At 37.6% G+C, this 16,335-nt stretch overlaps 3 protein-coding genes across 3 annotated transcripts; all 3 read right to left on the minus strand.

The window, feature by feature from the left end:
• Positions 1 to 277: 277 nt before the first annotated feature.
• LOC145204580 (acid-sensing ion channel 2-like) lies at positions 278 to 3,926 on the minus strand. The gene is made up of 8 exons (XM_080077173.1): positions 3,805 to 3,926; positions 2,972 to 3,190; positions 2,280 to 2,490; positions 1,661 to 1,850; positions 1,357 to 1,496; positions 949 to 1,056; positions 759 to 891; positions 278 to 417 (listed from the first exon to the last, which is right to left on the minus strand). The coding sequence occupies exons 1-8, from the start codon at positions 3,924 to 3,926 to the stop codon at positions 281 to 283; spliced, it is 1,260 nt and encodes a 419-aa protein (XP_079933299.1). The 3' UTR covers positions 278 to 280.
• An 853-nt stretch (positions 3,927 to 4,779) lies between these two features.
• Positions 4,780 to 10,718, minus strand: LOC145205442 (bile acid-sensitive ion channel-like). Its single transcript, XM_080078168.1, has 9 exons — positions 10,531 to 10,718; positions 10,092 to 10,227; positions 8,981 to 9,181; positions 8,476 to 8,686; positions 7,930 to 8,119; positions 7,394 to 7,530; positions 6,762 to 6,863; positions 6,159 to 6,285; positions 4,780 to 5,404 (listed from the first exon to the last, which is right to left on the minus strand). The coding sequence occupies exons 1-9, from the start codon at positions 10,664 to 10,666 to the stop codon at positions 5,247 to 5,249; spliced, it is 1,398 nt and encodes a 465-aa protein (XP_079934294.1). The 5' UTR covers positions 10,667 to 10,718; the 3' UTR covers positions 4,780 to 5,246.
• Positions 10,719 to 11,490: 772 nt separating this feature from the next.
• LOC145205443 (acid-sensing ion channel 1-like) lies at positions 11,491 to 16,305 on the minus strand. Its single transcript, XM_080078169.1, has 9 exons — positions 15,976 to 16,305; positions 15,502 to 15,637; positions 14,934 to 15,146; positions 14,428 to 14,638; positions 13,760 to 13,949; positions 12,944 to 13,080; positions 12,552 to 12,659; positions 12,346 to 12,478; positions 11,491 to 11,929 (listed from the first exon to the last, which is right to left on the minus strand). Exons 1-9 carry the CDS (start codon positions 16,166 to 16,168, stop codon positions 11,739 to 11,741), a joined length of 1,512 nt encoding a protein of 503 aa, XP_079934295.1. The 5' UTR covers positions 16,169 to 16,305; the 3' UTR covers positions 11,491 to 11,738.
• Positions 16,306 to 16,335: the final 30 nt, after the last annotated feature.

A 16,335-nucleotide genomic window follows, 5' to 3' on the forward strand; every position in this document is an offset into this window, starting at 1 on the left:
CCCGAATTTAACATTTCTAACTTCTTAAATTTGGATTACCTAGAACACACACAGAAAATTGTATTTTCTATGTACAAGGCAGTTGAGACTACTCTTCTAGTCAGTGTCTATTTTATTCCTGAAACTTTTCGACAAGTGTTATCACATGAACGCATAAAGGAAACAAATTGGGTTCACATAACATGGGTATTTGCGACCCCTCCTCTATATAGAGTATCTTTGATCAACAGAAGATATTCTTTTGGTGTCTCTCCTGCTTGTCGGTGCTACCTTCTTAACATTAATATTTCGGGCTGTTGAGTGGTTTCCAGCGAGCGAAGACGGATGACAGAAAGGTTTTAACCCGGATCATTAGATATTGCAGGACTTCTATTACCGTGATTAGACTCATACCGATCCACAGACCAAGTTGTCCACCTAAAGTATAAAGTTTTTGAGATCTTGAAAGCCCCTTTCTCCTTAATGCCCACTCGAAGAAGACAACAGATATTGTTGACAAATGTTTTCGTTTACACAAATTATTCGCTACATGTAAGGTTCTCTGGCAGCTAAGTTTCAGAGGAAAAGTTCAGAGGAACAAAGCATAAATAACTTGGATTGTGTGTTGATCGTTGCAATCGTTTATCCTTAGCGCCAATGTAATCTTCAAAATGATTATAACAGAGACAAATGTCTTTGCTACAATTTTAGTTAGGTTTCTAGGGTAAAAGTTTAGGAATATGGGTTTGTCTAATTTCATTCTGTGTTGATTATCTTACCAATGTCGCTTAGCAACGCCGACTCTTCAATTTTCTTCGACTGGAATTCTTTGACGATGCTCATTTGCTCATAGGCGACATCTAGTGCGAGTAAATTTTCCTTCACATATTGTCCGGAGACCGACGAAACCGCCTGAAATAGAAACACATTGTTGCTTAAATAAACCTTACAGTGTTGAGTTGCTAGTACCTCAAAAGCTTTCCGCGTTGGAATGTTGGGGAGATATGCGTATGAAATCCTTACTGTGTGTTGCGTGAAACTGCAAGGTGTTGTACATGAACAACTTTGAGGGGTGAGCTACAAAGCAAAGGTTTCTTTTAGACTGTTTCTAACATGCTGCTTGCTTACAGATATAGATATAGATAAAGCTGTTATGGCAAAATACAAATTAAGGGTAAAATTAAAAACTTAAAATCTTAGGGTTTGACTTAATGCTTTTCATAAACTTAAATCAACACTTCATCGCCTTCAGTACAAGGCTAAATGCTTAGATCTCAATTAAACAAAAATCGTCTTTAAGTTGATAAATCTCTCTAATTTCTTGTATGCTTTTTATAATTCTGATGTTTTTTATTTAATTTGGTGCTCAAAGTTAACCTGTCGTATCAATGTAGCCAGCAATGGACTGCTGCAGTTGATCATCTGTTCGATGGTGCATTCGGGTGCGTACGATTTTGCCCAGGTCTGATCAAATTGGTAACAACCACATCTTTCTATCAGAACTGTTGTGTAACATTCTGAAAAAAAATCTTTTAATCTTTTTTGTGGATAAAACTACAAATATAATCGATAGTTCCTCAAGGTTATAATTTGTCATTGAGCTCAAAGCACATTTTCACATTTGAAATGATAGTTTTGATTTTCTAAACAGAGCTTTTCTAAAGTAAACAGCAGTACGTACCCCTCATGCATGACTCAAGCGAGTAATTTGCGAAAAATTTCAAAGTCTTTTCCTTTCCTGGGTCACAAACTCCCCACGGCTTGTACATGTTGCTCACATCTTTACGACCCACCACCGCATACGCTTTTCTTCCCACGGGGATTGCGTATCCAAACTTCTCTACATCGGGAGCCACGTGCTTGCTATGGACCTGTTCAGTACAAAAATGTGTTGGTTTGTTCAGAACTCGTGTTGGACAACAATCAGTTTTGTCCAAATGCCCATGACTTAGACATGAAACGACAAAACGGATTCAAGACAAAATTGTGCAGATTTCAACTTCAAAATTTGCAGCAACATTTGTTTACCCTACTAACATGGCCTCCCTATTACAGAAGCTTTGGCGCACGTCTTTACTGGTGATTCGCTTCGCACGCATTGTTATAACAGCGCAGCTGCAACGCATTTAACTACATTTACATGTAATGTCCCCATTGTAGCGCTTTCTAATTTTGGCACAGATATGTGTGGCTTGTTGAATGTTCTAGTTTTTAATGTTGCTTTTCTCTAACATGCCCAAACCACAACTAGTACATCTTCAGCAAAAGTGATTTAAAACACCCAAGCAAAATGTTCATACTTGAAACCTGATCCCAGCTTCCGCTTTTCCATATATTGCTTCCTCTGTATAGTTCCAGTGCATTGAGTTGAGTATGAAGGATAGACCGTTGTATGATCCACCAGCTGTTTGCCACAGTTGTGTCTTGCTATCAGCGTTAAATGTATAACACTTACCCATGTCTGTAACAACGGGTTTGAACTCGGAAGCCGTGCAAGAACGAGCTCCAAATCTGTAGAAATAACAATATTATACTTGTAGATGACTTTAGGTTTGTCAAAGTTTTTAGTCTGTTATTATACGTGACTGTTGTCTCCATCTCTCGTACTGAGTCGCTTAAGAATAGACTACACACTGTTTATATTACATACAGAAAGATCATAAAATTTGTTACTCCAAAACGTATGACAGATCTAGGTAAACCAACATTTACAGCAAAATGCCTTCTTCGTATTTTCGTTGTTAATGAAATGCTCACCAAGATTTGTAATAGAACATACTTGCACCAATAAAACCTGTTGTATATCTGAATATTTGAAAAAAAACTGGTAGTATAGCTATTTCTCGGGATCAGGTTCTTGAAACTGTATTAAGCGGATATTAAACCGGTGGACCAAGCAGTACACACGAGACCACACTTGGTCGCAAGAAAAAAATTAAATGAAGTAGCGTACCACAAAGTGTTTCGTAAGCAATTACTAGTTTCACATTACCTGCAATAAAACAATTGCTGTCCATCCACTAGAGGGAACCCCTTCCTTGCGTAGTACTCACTCGTTGTGAAATTAGTGACGTTGTTGTAGTACGTCAAGGAACTGAGACTGTTCACTGAAGCGTTGATGCTAAATGCAAATTCCACCGATGCCGGAGATGTTACTTTGTTTAAGGCCTGCATCGCTAATAGCTCCTGCTGCGACTCCGGAAAGAAGAGCCTAAGAACAAGCTTCATTTGATATTTACTGCTGGTGATTCTCAAAAGTTTTTAGCGGTTTAATGTGAGTGTGCATCGCAACACAACCTTATTTACATTTATTTCATGTTTAAGGCGTGTCGTCCATAACATAAGACTTGCAAATTGTTTGTTATCATGTTTTAGCTGGCAGTGTCCCTAACGAAAAAGGGCATTGTTTAAACTTAATCTACCCTTTACCACAAGCCTATTGAAGATTTAAACCACTGCTATTGAGCTAGAAAACGTAAAGGTCCAACGACGTTCACATTTGCATTGTGGAGTTAGAACAGTAGTGCTTCTTTGGTTCCATTGGTGCGTAAGGTTACCTTAAACCTTACAATACCCACTCTTATCTTACGTTTGTTTCGTTATAATCACATATACCATTGCACTAGTAGTAAATATAGTTATTGATGCTACATTTGCCCGCTATAATATTTTTTTGCACTGATGTAGCAAATGGTTGTCTTATAATAGTGAGTAACACCGGACCTTTATTGGTATTAAACTTTACATAGAAGGAAAAACCTATTGGCGATCATTGCCGTATTTAAGTTGAGTGTAAATTGAATGTTCTCTAATTTGAATTTTTACCGGTTAAAGTTGCAAATAGTGACAGCTGGAAATTCGATTGAACTTCTAAATTCCCTTGAAACTTCGGTGCTGGTTTGGTATTGGTAGTATATAAGAATCCGTGTTGTTACTTGTTGTACCATTCCACAGAACATACCTTGTAAACAGTTATACATTCTGTACTGCCACGAAATTATAACTTATATATCAGACCACCGTTTTGTGACCAAAAAACAGCGTTATGTCCAACAAATGTTTAGTTATTTGGGATCATTTATCAATTTAACCATCAGTTTTGAATGTGAAAATATTATTTTAAGTTATTTTCTTGGATGTGTTTTTAAGGTAAATTTACTTCTTTTTAGACCATTAACCGACGAAGTTGTGACCTTGTCTGAGACTTAAGACTTAAGTGTATCCGACCTATTACAAGCAGTATCCAAAATACGCGTTGAACTGTATTCCTGCTCGTCCACCAGAAAGACATGCCATGACATGTTGTGCTGGTTGCAAACTCCTCTTCTTCGCTACAACGATTTGACTTTCCTTCTTCCTCCATATGCATTTAAGATTACCATTCACTTTATAAACTCGAGCCCAGAAAATTGATAAGGTGCCTAAAGTACGCCAGTGCTGCCAAACGTCAGGAAACAGTTCCTAACTTTAGTTTCTAGATGCTAGATGACCTTAAAATGGTATATCCTGAACAAGCGCATCTACAACGGAAGTTAAGGCCGGAAGCTTGACGCTACGCAACAATGCAAATCTATTGCTGCTTATTAATAGATCGTGTATTTGAATGGTTGTCCCGAACAAAACCCTGGTATCAAGTGCTGCTTACCAAAGTTTTAAATTATCGAAAAATACAAGAAGGTATTTAACGTTAAACAAGGCATATGGCATCAGTACCCCATGAGTTATGAAGACAATTTAACTGAACCCGCCCTGTCAACAAATCACACACCATCGAGTTGCATAAGTTTTGTATTTGCTACACATAGTTCAAAAAAACAAAAAACAAAAACAAATAAAAGTATCAAAAAAGTGCTACGTTGTAATTACCTAGTTACTGCGGATGAAACAAACATATCTTTAGTCAGTGTTTAGCCAATTCTGCTTTGCGCTTTTTTGAACAAGCTAATTGTGTTACAGTGTTGTTGGGACCACCGATTATTTGTAATGTTGTCCACAAATTTGTGGCAGTAAATAACAAGACATGCCATTACCAAGGACACAAAAAGTATTTGAAACGTTGCTACTACTCATCCTGTACTTTTATTTTTTCTATTGTTGTCATGTCAGCTGTATCATTTGCACATTAGATTTCATATTACGTGTAAGTAAAAGTGCATGTACGTTGGTTCTGCATCGGGTTGTAAAGTCCTCATAACCTCTTTGAGTACGCCCAGCATTCTCTCGTTACACCTTGCGCAGGTTATGCAACTTAGCATAGATATGTTGAGTCACAGCCCGTTTGTTTCTACGTAATTGTCTTCCGTATTTTCTTTTGTTTCTTTTTTCTTATTCGTCCAACATGATTTCCACCCCCTGATGGCGAGATATTGTAAAAACTCAACTATTGTGATGAGACTCATTCCAACCCATAGACCGAGCTGCCCACCTGCAAATAATATAGCAATTTAAGCTACATTGCATTTCGTCTGGCATTTAGGACCACAAGTACACAAGTTCATGCTCTACTCTACACGGTAATAAAGTCTTTAAAAACATCATGCACTTCACTTATTTGCCTATGGTTTACCCTTTACTGGTATGCCCAGTTCGCCATTACCATGAAACAAGATTATTTTGTTATAAGCACATATTCAACTGCTTATGTATGGGCAATACTGAGATAAAAGCGCAGAGCAAACAAATCATCACCCATACTACTATGTTTTAAGATTATATTTCATATATTTTAGATTTCGTCCTTTTTAACGCACTTTTTATATCATTATGTTCAATTGCTACATAAGGAAAAACTTTAAGCTTGGAATTTTTTTTCTTTTCTCCTAACTGTAACGATGCATTTTTGTCCCACGCAGTTTTGCGGTTGAGCAACTCACGTGATCATTACAATGCAAATGAGTGGGCGATTAGGCCTACAGTATTTTTGGCCGCTTGTGTTAATCACTTGTTCCGTCACACCACGATTTGAAGCAGCATTGAAGCGAATTAGGCTTGTTAAAAAATCCGAATGTATTTTGAACCACGATACACGGATTTGTTTGATGGTTTAATGTCGCTTTTTACTTCTATTTATGCCGTTATTATCGTCATCAAATTCCTTATAATATAGGTGTAACTGAGCTAGAAACGTTGTGCCTTTTCACATTTTTAACTGCATGGCTGTTTAAAACAGTTATACGTACCAATGTCACTGAGCAGGGCCGATTCTTCAATCTTTTTGCTCTGTACTTCTTTTATGATGCTCATTTGACCGAAGGCGACATCTAGTGCCACGTAGTTCTCGCGAATATATCCAGGAAAACTCGGGCTCTGATAAAAATTTGAGGTCAAATTTATACCACTCCCAACTTGTGTGACTTCATCGTTCTAAAGTGTGTTTATAACTTTTCAACAATTTGCTCTGATAGTTTGTCACATTTACTGACGATTATAACGGCCCAAATAGACGTAAAATGCGACATGCTTTATTATTTAAATGTTTCGGCAAATGCTCATTCCATCATTAGTAATATGAGGCTACATCAGTTACAAGCATTTACAAACGCCACATAAAATATTAATACAAAATATGTAAAGCAAGTGTAGCCACGAAACTCATAAACAGTTTAGAGCTAATAATAATGTTTATCCAATAAACTAGGAACGAATTTGTATTGAATTAGATAAAACGTAGTTATGTAATATTTCGACCGTTTGAAAAAAATTATTGTAATTATCAGTGAAGCCATGTCAAAAAGTTGCGTTTAAACCTGGAGAAATAAGCAAATTACGACCAGAATTCTTACCTCAAGTTCTTGCTGCATTCGAATATTGGGCAGAGAAGCGTAGGAGAGTTGGATTTGGAATTCGGTAAATTGACACGGGATGGGGCAGGGACACGAATCGGGCTGAAACCAACAAATACAGATTAAACCAAACGCATAAACTACTATGCATACCACTAAACTTCTAAGACTCGATACGCCTACAGTTTTTTTTACCGATGAAGAAATATCATCCTAAAACGCAAAGCTAAACACAAAGGGTACTTTAGTCAGGGATTTTCCAACAAGTTATGTCGTTTACCACTTGGCGTATAGAAATACAACGTTAGGCCATGTACAATAAATTCTCATTTCCAAACACATTCTGTGAATATTTTACCCCATAAACATGTCCCAGTAAGTTTTACCTCGTTGAAAAGCAATTCTGTTGATTATGGTTTATTGAACTTTCTGCTTTGTTATTGGCCCTTTTACCCGGCCTCGGTGCTATAATACAACACCCGAATTGTAAATAGGTAGACAGTCAACCAAATTTTAAATAATTTGTTCACAAGTCTGTCGAAAAGGAATGTAAACCGCTGGTTTTACTTTATACTTTATCTGCACTATGGTCTATGGATCTAAACTTTTATGAACACGAATACACTTCAAACCTGCTCTGCGATTCTTAGTAAAGTAGGAGTGCTACAGTGGATCATCTGTTGGATGCTGCATTCCGGGTGGGATGTGAAATCAGGAAGATTGAAATGTTTACATCCACAGCTGTCGATAATTTTTTGTGCGAAGCATTCTAATTGTGAAAACAGTTACTAATTAGTGATAATATTATTGATGATCCACTGTACTGAATTTTAATATAAGAAAAAAAACTCAATACTCACCCTCTAATGTGAGTCTCTGCCACATAACTGTGCTACTACCTATTTGTTTTACCCTGCGAAACCAATTCAACTCAACATAAACAATAATTTTATCTCAAACAAATTGCCAGTATAAAGAGAATTCATGACTTAGAAAACAACTGCTGTTGTAATCATGTTACGTTTCAGTCACTTTTCAGTGTTTTTAATCGAGCTTGTTTTAAAGTTTGTGTCTGCACTAAGCAATAATATGATTAAAAACTAATAAAATATGCTTAACTTTTGGCGAGTCCTACCCAGAAACAGCACAGTCTCAATTTTGACCTCACCTGCAAGACAAGTGTCGTACGAGTATTCCGCTTGCGTCTTCAGCGATGATTCCAACCATGTGTAACAATCGCCCCACGGAAATTTAATGTTGTGCACATCTTTACGGGACATTAGGGCGTAAGCTCTGGAACCGACCCCAACAGCAAAACCAAGTCCGTCTACATCAGGAAACTCGTGTGGGCTGTGAACCTGGAAAGAAATTTCAAGTATAGTTTAATCTTCGACAATGTAAAACGTGGAGCCCAACACGGGACCAGCAGGCTTTCAGAATTTCCATGTAGCCTACATGTCAAAGAAGTTGGAAAATTCAAAACCTCTGACGTAAGATCTAGCTCGAGATTAAATATTTTTTATGGTGGAAACTAGCACCCAACATTATTTCACTATCACTTTCAAAAACTCCTACGCAGGGAAATCCAAATTCTGGAACCGATTTCGAACAGAATCCACCACTGTATTTGCTTAAATTGGTTTATTCTTTTACCTGGAACCGGATCCAAATAGAATCTTACTCTGTATTAGCTTAAATTGGTTTATTTTTTTACCTGGAACCGGATCCCAGCTTCCTGGTATCCGTATATCGGATCTTCGGTGTAGCGCCAGTGGGAAGCATTAAGAGTAATGGATAACCCGGCATATGTTCCAGCTGATGTTTGGTTTCGAATATTTTCAGGATCTCCGTTGAACGTGTAGCATAATCCCAGCTCCGTGAGAACCGGTTTAAAGTCGGCTGAAGTGCAATAATGTGATCCGAATCTGTACGTATATCTCAGTAAAACTTCTGTACACCTAAAGGTCTGCCGGTTTTGAATAGGATAAGGGTTTAAAATGTAGATAATACTTTGGAATTTGCGCGAAGAACTTAATGAATTGTGAGAGTCTCAAATTGCAAATCCGTTATTTGGTTTCAAAATTTCTTACTCTACTTTATCCACGATGTAAATTTGAAAGCTCGATAACAAAGGTATCAGGACGGCTGGCACTTTAAAATCACATGAAAGGGAAACGTTTACATCCTACAACAACTTTTACTGACAAGGGTTGACCCACCTGCAGTTGATAAGTTCGTATTGTGAGAAAGGAAAACCTTTTCTGGTGTAATAATCCCGGATACTAAAGTTTGGTTGCGTTTCGTAATATTGTAGTGCTGTAAGGTTGATCGCTGAAATATTTCCTAACAAACCCGGATACGTCACTCTGTTTAAAAGTCTCATCGCAGCCAGTTCTTCACGTGATTCCTGGTAGAAAAGTCTGGAATGATATTCGTGTTCAATTATTTTCGCCACATGACAAACCCAGAGAATTGTAAGTCGGATTGAATTGCTGGGTTCGAGCTTAATTTTAAACAAACCGGGTTTGATTCGGGCCTAACTTTACACTAGGCATCATTTGTGCCACAATTTCACCAACTTCCGGATCTGGGTTTTGTTTTGGAAACAAAATCGTGTTAAAGTTGGGCTTGTATCTTGGGTTCGGGCTCTGAACGAATCTTTCAGAAAATACTGGCACTGATGTGGTTAACTTATTGAAAACATAACCCAGGGGTACGCGGTTAGAACGTGATCAACATCGACAAAAAAGAAGCCGTTTCACCCACAAAAGCAAACTGTGACTTAAACTTGTACAGTTAATCTCATTTACGAAACGCCCAGAAGCGATATAGGCATTCTGTGTTGATTATATTGATTATATAGAAGTTTAAGGAATTGTTTTCTCTTTTGCAAGCGAATAGTTTCCTAAAAAAAAAACTTTATGTTTAAGTTTTGTTGGTTTTATTTTAACATGTGAGAGGTAGTACTGCGCCGTCATTATAATACCTTATACGCTGCGAGTATCGCGTGAGTGTGTTATGCCTAGTGGCAAATTTATTTTTTAGGAAATATTAGAAATACAATGTTTTCATGCTTAAAATGACAAGAATGTTGAATAATATGCATGTTTAACTTGTAAAAGTGGTCGGTCAAAATTCACAAAACGAAAAGCAAATAGTGTATACTCAATGGCAAACAATAATTTCGATTGAATTTCTCCAAACAAGCGTGATGTTACCCGAATAACCCCAAATAGTGTGTAATTCTCACTGAACCTACGAATGTTTTGGCTTTAGGGCGATTAGAAATTGGAAACAAATCAAAAAATCTGAGTAGCTAAACCTGCTGACCTGTTAAAGTTGCAAATCGTTACAGCGGGAAACTCAAGTTGTGGTCGAAACTGTCGTGAAACTTCAGTAATTGTGTCGAATTTGTAGTAGGCAGATATTCGTTCGAACACTTGCTCAATCAGACCACAAAACATGCCTGGGAACATAAACAAAACCCGTCACGGGATGTCACAATCCTTTTGTGCGTGTGCAGCAGACCGCATCACATCACGTGCTGCTTAGAATCGTATCTTTGAGAAAAGGAAAGTGATATGTTACTGCACTGTACCTGATTTAAGGAACTAGTTTGTATCACCTTATTCTACTTGTTCAATTGCCTCTTCTAACACAAGGCAATAGGTCTGTTATACTACACGAGAATTCTACAGGAAAAAACTGTTTTTAATGAGGCTTCATTGAACCTTTATTCCTACAATTAAAACTCTTCTTAATAGCTCACCCAGCACAAGGACAATCCAGAAAAGACGTTGTAAGGTTGATTTTGAGTTCCACCAAAACGCCACCCCATGTAAACTTGTTGTATTGGCAAACTCCTTCTCCGGAACACAGCTGTTTTCGTCATTGTCGCATTTCATGATTTATTTATTTTACTTCAAAGTAAAATTCTACACCTTACTGCTTTGCACTACAAACAAATTCACTGCGATATAGATGATGTTAAACTCACCGTTAATTAAAAGCACTTTGCAGCCGTACGTAGGCAACAACAAAACAAAACACGTGAAGGCTATTTACTACCGTATACGGTTTAGCTTTGCAACACTTCCAGTAACTTTATTAGCCGTTATTGTTTTGCCATTGCGCAGTAACTGATGTAAATATTACTGAACGTGGGTTCTGAAAACAACTTTATGCTCGCAACCACAGTACACACGGAAAACTCTTCATAAAGTAAATCTTTCACTTTTTTCGTAACTTAGAACGCTTTTTTTCTGTATTAACTAGATAATGCATCAACTATGCAACCAGTTTTTGGTAATAGACTAACTGAATCATGCCTGTACTGGCTCAACAACACAAACCCGTATTTGTCCAAAGCAGTGAAATCGAAGGCTTAATCAACCGGCGACTCGTGTGCACAATAGCGTTTTTTTCTGCTTGGCCTTAGGCCTCTCGGTCCAACCGCACAAACAATGGTCACGCTTAAATAATCGTCTGTGGGGAAGTTACGTCAGATTACGCATGACACGACACGAAAATGTCTTATTTATTGTACCTGGTTTCACAAACACCCTTCACAGACTGTTTAAAGGCTGTGGAATCGAATTTACGAATCAATAACATATTATTATATAAAAAAAATTTGTTACATTGGCAAAAAACAGTTATGCAAGACAATATAACAGCCGTACCGGTGGCGCGCCTTACATAGGATAATTTATGAAACAAATACTGGCAAGAAACGTTACTACAGTGAAAAACGCTAAATGAGGTTTGAAATAGGAAAATTAGTTAAAACAAGTTTCACATCATGAACAATATATTAAGAGGTAAACAACGGAATACGAATTATAAAAATAAACAGTAAAAATAAAATACCCGGTCTCTTTTCGCCGAACCACTAATAGCATCATGCCACGATGTACTAAATTTTGCTCCTCGTTTGTTGTGTCATAAGAGCGTCACGCGTTTCTGATTGGTCGAGAATCACCTCTCGAAAGCGCCAGTGTTTACCACGTGACCGTTCGTGTTGGTCATCCTTCTACTGGATCCGATTCTTCTTTTCTTAATCTTCTTCCCTGCGATTACCACGCAAGCTCCCAGCCTCATCACGATGTACTGGATAAACTCGAATATAGTAATAAGACTCATTCCAACCCATAAGCCTAGTTGCCCTCCTGGAAAACACAAATAAAACTGAATTTTAACTGCTTACTTACTCAAATGGGGACCTAGAAAAGTGACATAATACATTCTGAAGTCATTCACCAACACAAGAGCTCGCTTGGTTTGTTGTTTTAACTTCGGTTTTTGCAAAGGGGTTTACACTTTACTGTAGCTACAACGTTTGCATGGTGGCACACTTATTAAACTTACTTAATACATTTTGAAGTCATACATGTTTAAAGGCAAGTTTATTTCGCTTTAACACGTTGAAAATGCTTTTCAAAGAGAATAGTGTGATGTATATAAGTTTTCTACTTTACTTTAAGTTGGTTAATTCCGGTTTAGCTTTACATTTTTCCGTATAATTTATGTTGTTTCGTTTTCGGTGGAGGAGTTATTGAGGTAATGTTTGAATAATTCTACTCACCCAAGTCGCTGAGCAACGAACTTTCGTCAATCAACTTGCTTTGCGTCTCCTTAATGTAAGCAAGTTGCTCAAACGAAATATCCAAGGCTAGAATGTTTTCTGCCAGGTACGAATCCGTATCATTGAAATTTGACTGCGAAACATCGAACACTTTGTTGTCTGTGTTTGGTTTTGGTTTAAGTTTTTGCTGTTGGTTTATCTCTTACCTGGAAATACGCCTCTGCATTTATGTTGGGTATATGTGCGTACGACATTGTCACTGGATAAGTTTTAAAGTTGCATGGCACAGAACAAAAGCAGCTTTCCGGAGTCAACTGCAACAAATAGTGTAATTGTTTCTAACCCTCAGAATATTATTGCTTCTTTATAGATCTTAATGTCACTTAACAAGCAAAAACAATTTGCAACATTACAATTTAATTCTCTATTTTCTGAAAAAAAAACTAAAAACACACTATAATTTTGTGAGGATGGTGACTGAGCTGCATTACTTTTGATGGTTAAATTATTAAAGGCCGGTAATTTTCTTTCACTGGTGTAACCTTATTCTAAGCAGAAATGCAACAGCATCACACACAAAAAAACAAAGCAATCCTACCTCTTGTTCGAGTCTGGCGAGGAGAGGTGAAGTACATTCTGCCATTTGTTGCGGTGTACATTCGGGCACGTCGGTCACCCAGTATTGATCGAATGTACGGCAACTACAATTTTGAACCACCTCGAACGTGTAACATTCTGAAACATATAATATCTACTTGAATATGTAACATAGAACTTCGTAGGGTTTGATTTCGTGAAAGACAAGTTAAAGAATATATTTAAAGAAAAATAGAAAATGTACAATATATTTTCAATTTTTATTTATTAATATTTTTCAACATCATCTCCTTTCCTAACCATAGCTGACATTTGCCTAATAAATGGATAGCTTGATTGAGATGAACATAAATCCAAAACAGGTATTAGCCCTGAAGCGCCGATGCAGACCAGCGATAACGGCACACTCACATATAAATTACAGTACGCCAGGCCGAGTCCCGGAAAGACTCGTGCCGTGGGTTCGAATCCCACCGCAGGCTAGATTTTTCTAGCCTACGCCTTGTTTGGTAGATGCTTGGTGACCGGCTGATTCGGTACAGTGTGAATAGTTTGGTTGATGGAGCTTGTACAAGTCAGCCTTTGTAGGTTCGAACCCCACTTCTTAGGTGAATCTATACCGAAAGATCGTAAGCAGATTTTGGGCTTTTCGACATATTGAATTGAGACTCTACTTTGCACACCAACAGATTTTATCGTCTATTGGTTTTTACACTTATATACAGTAGAAAAAGGCAAACAGTGATCGTCTCTTTAAGCCTTGCTGTTCATGGTTTTGATCCATTACTGAAACTGTCGATTTGAATCACAACCCTGCCTTGTACACATGCGTGGAGCGAGTAGTTGCTGAAGTAGGAAAGAGTCTTTTCGTTTTCCGGATCGCATCTTCCCCATGGTTGATACATTACTTGTGTGTCTTTGCGAGACATCAAGGCGTAACCTTTGCGTCCTATTGGAACACCGATCCCGTATTTTTCGACGTTTGGTGGAATGTGTTTGTCGTGGACCTAAAAAAAACCTTACTATTAATGAACTGCCTGTAGAATTTTCAATGTAAACTTTGGGATGTGTTTTACAACTTTCTGCTTTACAGGCACATTTTAAATTGTAAACAGGGCTACTGGTTTATCATACTTATGTTTTATTTTCCGACTTTGAAGCTTGATACTATGAAAATAAGACATTTAACAAATAAGCTAAGAATCACACTATACCACGGTTAAGCCGGATTCGGGTAATCCGGATCTTCGCCTAATTCGGAGAACACGTGACGACAAATTATTTGTAATTTGTTAAGGCAACTAATCGGCATCAGCTAATCCGGATCTTTGCCTAATCTGGACAAATTTTTTGGTCCAAACGGATCTGAATTAACCGAGATTTAGTGTAGTTGCATTTTGTTTAATTGTCTTCCAGTATTTTAGGGTAATAAAGCTTTAAAGCCGGGAATAAGAACTACTACCAAAATGTTTTTTGTCACTGCACCTGGAATCGAATTCCTGCTTCTTGATTACCAGAAAACGGTTCCTCTGTGTACTTGTCATGTAGAACATCTAGTGTAATGGACAACCCTGCCCCCCACCCTTCCACCCATTGCAATTTCTCCTCGCTTACATTACTATTGAACGTGTAACACTTCCCTGAGTTGGTCACCACAGGTGTAAAGTCTGTACTTTGACACATCCTGCCTGCGAACCTGCACAAAGCAATAAAGTTTACAAATGACAAACAAAGTTACTAAATATATTTACGCCGCGTTTTTTGCGCTTCTGGAACAGATTACAAAATTGCATTTAAAAACGAAACCGGTAAAATATCATAATTTTCCGAACTTGTGTACATTTTTACTGAAAAATCATTTTTTTTGTAATTTAGAAAAAAGTATCAAAAACGGTTTCCAAAGTGAAAACAGTGGTTGTGAAACGCATTATATTTGTTTTATCTTCACCCACACTACTGTTTATGTAAATTTTCTATTCCGTCAAACTTACCTGCAACTTCTAAGTTCCATTCTATCTCGTAGTGGGTATCCCTTCGCCGCCATGTAAGTGCTAATGTTGGTATTGAGTGAGTTAAAGAATGCCAGATCGGCTATATCAAGTCCAATGCCTTGTGACTCTGCAAATCTCAGATAAGCTGGGGATGCGACTCTATTCAAAGCTCGCATTGATGTCTCCTCTGCATCACTACCGGGATCAAAGTACCTTTCAAATTATATAGCTCTTTTCAGTTCGATAATAATTATTGATTTTGCAATTGAAAACAGCTCAATTGCATTAAGCATAAGCTGTCATCAGCACACATGTGCGGGTAAACGTTGTAACATTTTTTAAATGAGACAGGAGTTTTGGGGTTCAACCGCACTCTCGAAGTTGGTGGCGTTTAGTTTAAACCAGTTTTTTAGCTCTCTACATCAGCAGAATTTAAATCCGATTTCACACAACGACCTATTCAAACTTTAAGCAAGTTATCTGTTTTTGGATAGCTAATACCTTTCATAGGTTTAAAAACTTTTTCAATTTAGTATTAAAATCCTAGCATCAGGGGATGACAGTTTACCTGTTGAAATTGCAAATGGTAACGGCTGGAAAGGGCATAGACGTAACAAACTCTGATGAGATGTCAGTGCTTGATTTAAATTCGTAATAAGCGATAATTCTTGATGCTACTTGCTGAGTCATCGCACCAGTCATTCCTGATAACAAATCAAAACAATAAAAACCAACCACGGCCAATTTATTACGCAGCATTTTCACAAGGAAAATGTGTAGCTTTTTTACCAAGTTAAGAACAGTCAGTAAAGCACAAGTACACTTTTGCTACGCATATATTGAGAAACTAACACAAGTACATTATTTCGACCACATACGATTAAGAAACAAATTTGCTACATTTAATATTTCTTCCCTAATGTCTCGTTTGGTTTTACTGTCGCTTCTTGGGAGAACTTGTCGTTATTAAGTAACACTCTTTATATTGTTTAATAATGCTACTGTAGAATTACTGTTTTATCATAGTTTCTATCACACGTACCTAAAACGAGACAGATCCAGAATATCCTCTGGATCGTGTAGCGCGAAGAGCACCAGAACGCCATCCCGTGGCAGGTTGTGTTTTGTGCAAACTCATTCTCTATGATGCAGGTAGCTGCCCCTCCCAACTCTTCCTTCTCCGTGCTGTCACTGTTATCACCACCTCTAGAATTTCCACACAATAAACAACCCATGGTTTTTATAAGTTACCTAGTACATATAGTTAAAGGAACTAAAATAAATTTGGTCCATTAGGAATGCTGTCGGTATGAGACATACTATACTGGCTTGATAGAATTGATAGAACATCTGACCCGGATAGGCTACTATGATATGTATATGAGTGTGTCCTCATTTCTGG

This window comes from Phallusia mammillata, chromosome 8 (genome assembly GCF_965637545.1).
Source record: "Phallusia mammillata chromosome 8, kaPhaMamm4.hap1.1, whole genome shotgun sequence".
Classification (NCBI taxonomy): domain Eukaryota; kingdom Metazoa; phylum Chordata; class Ascidiacea; order Phlebobranchia; family Ascidiidae; genus Phallusia; species Phallusia mammillata.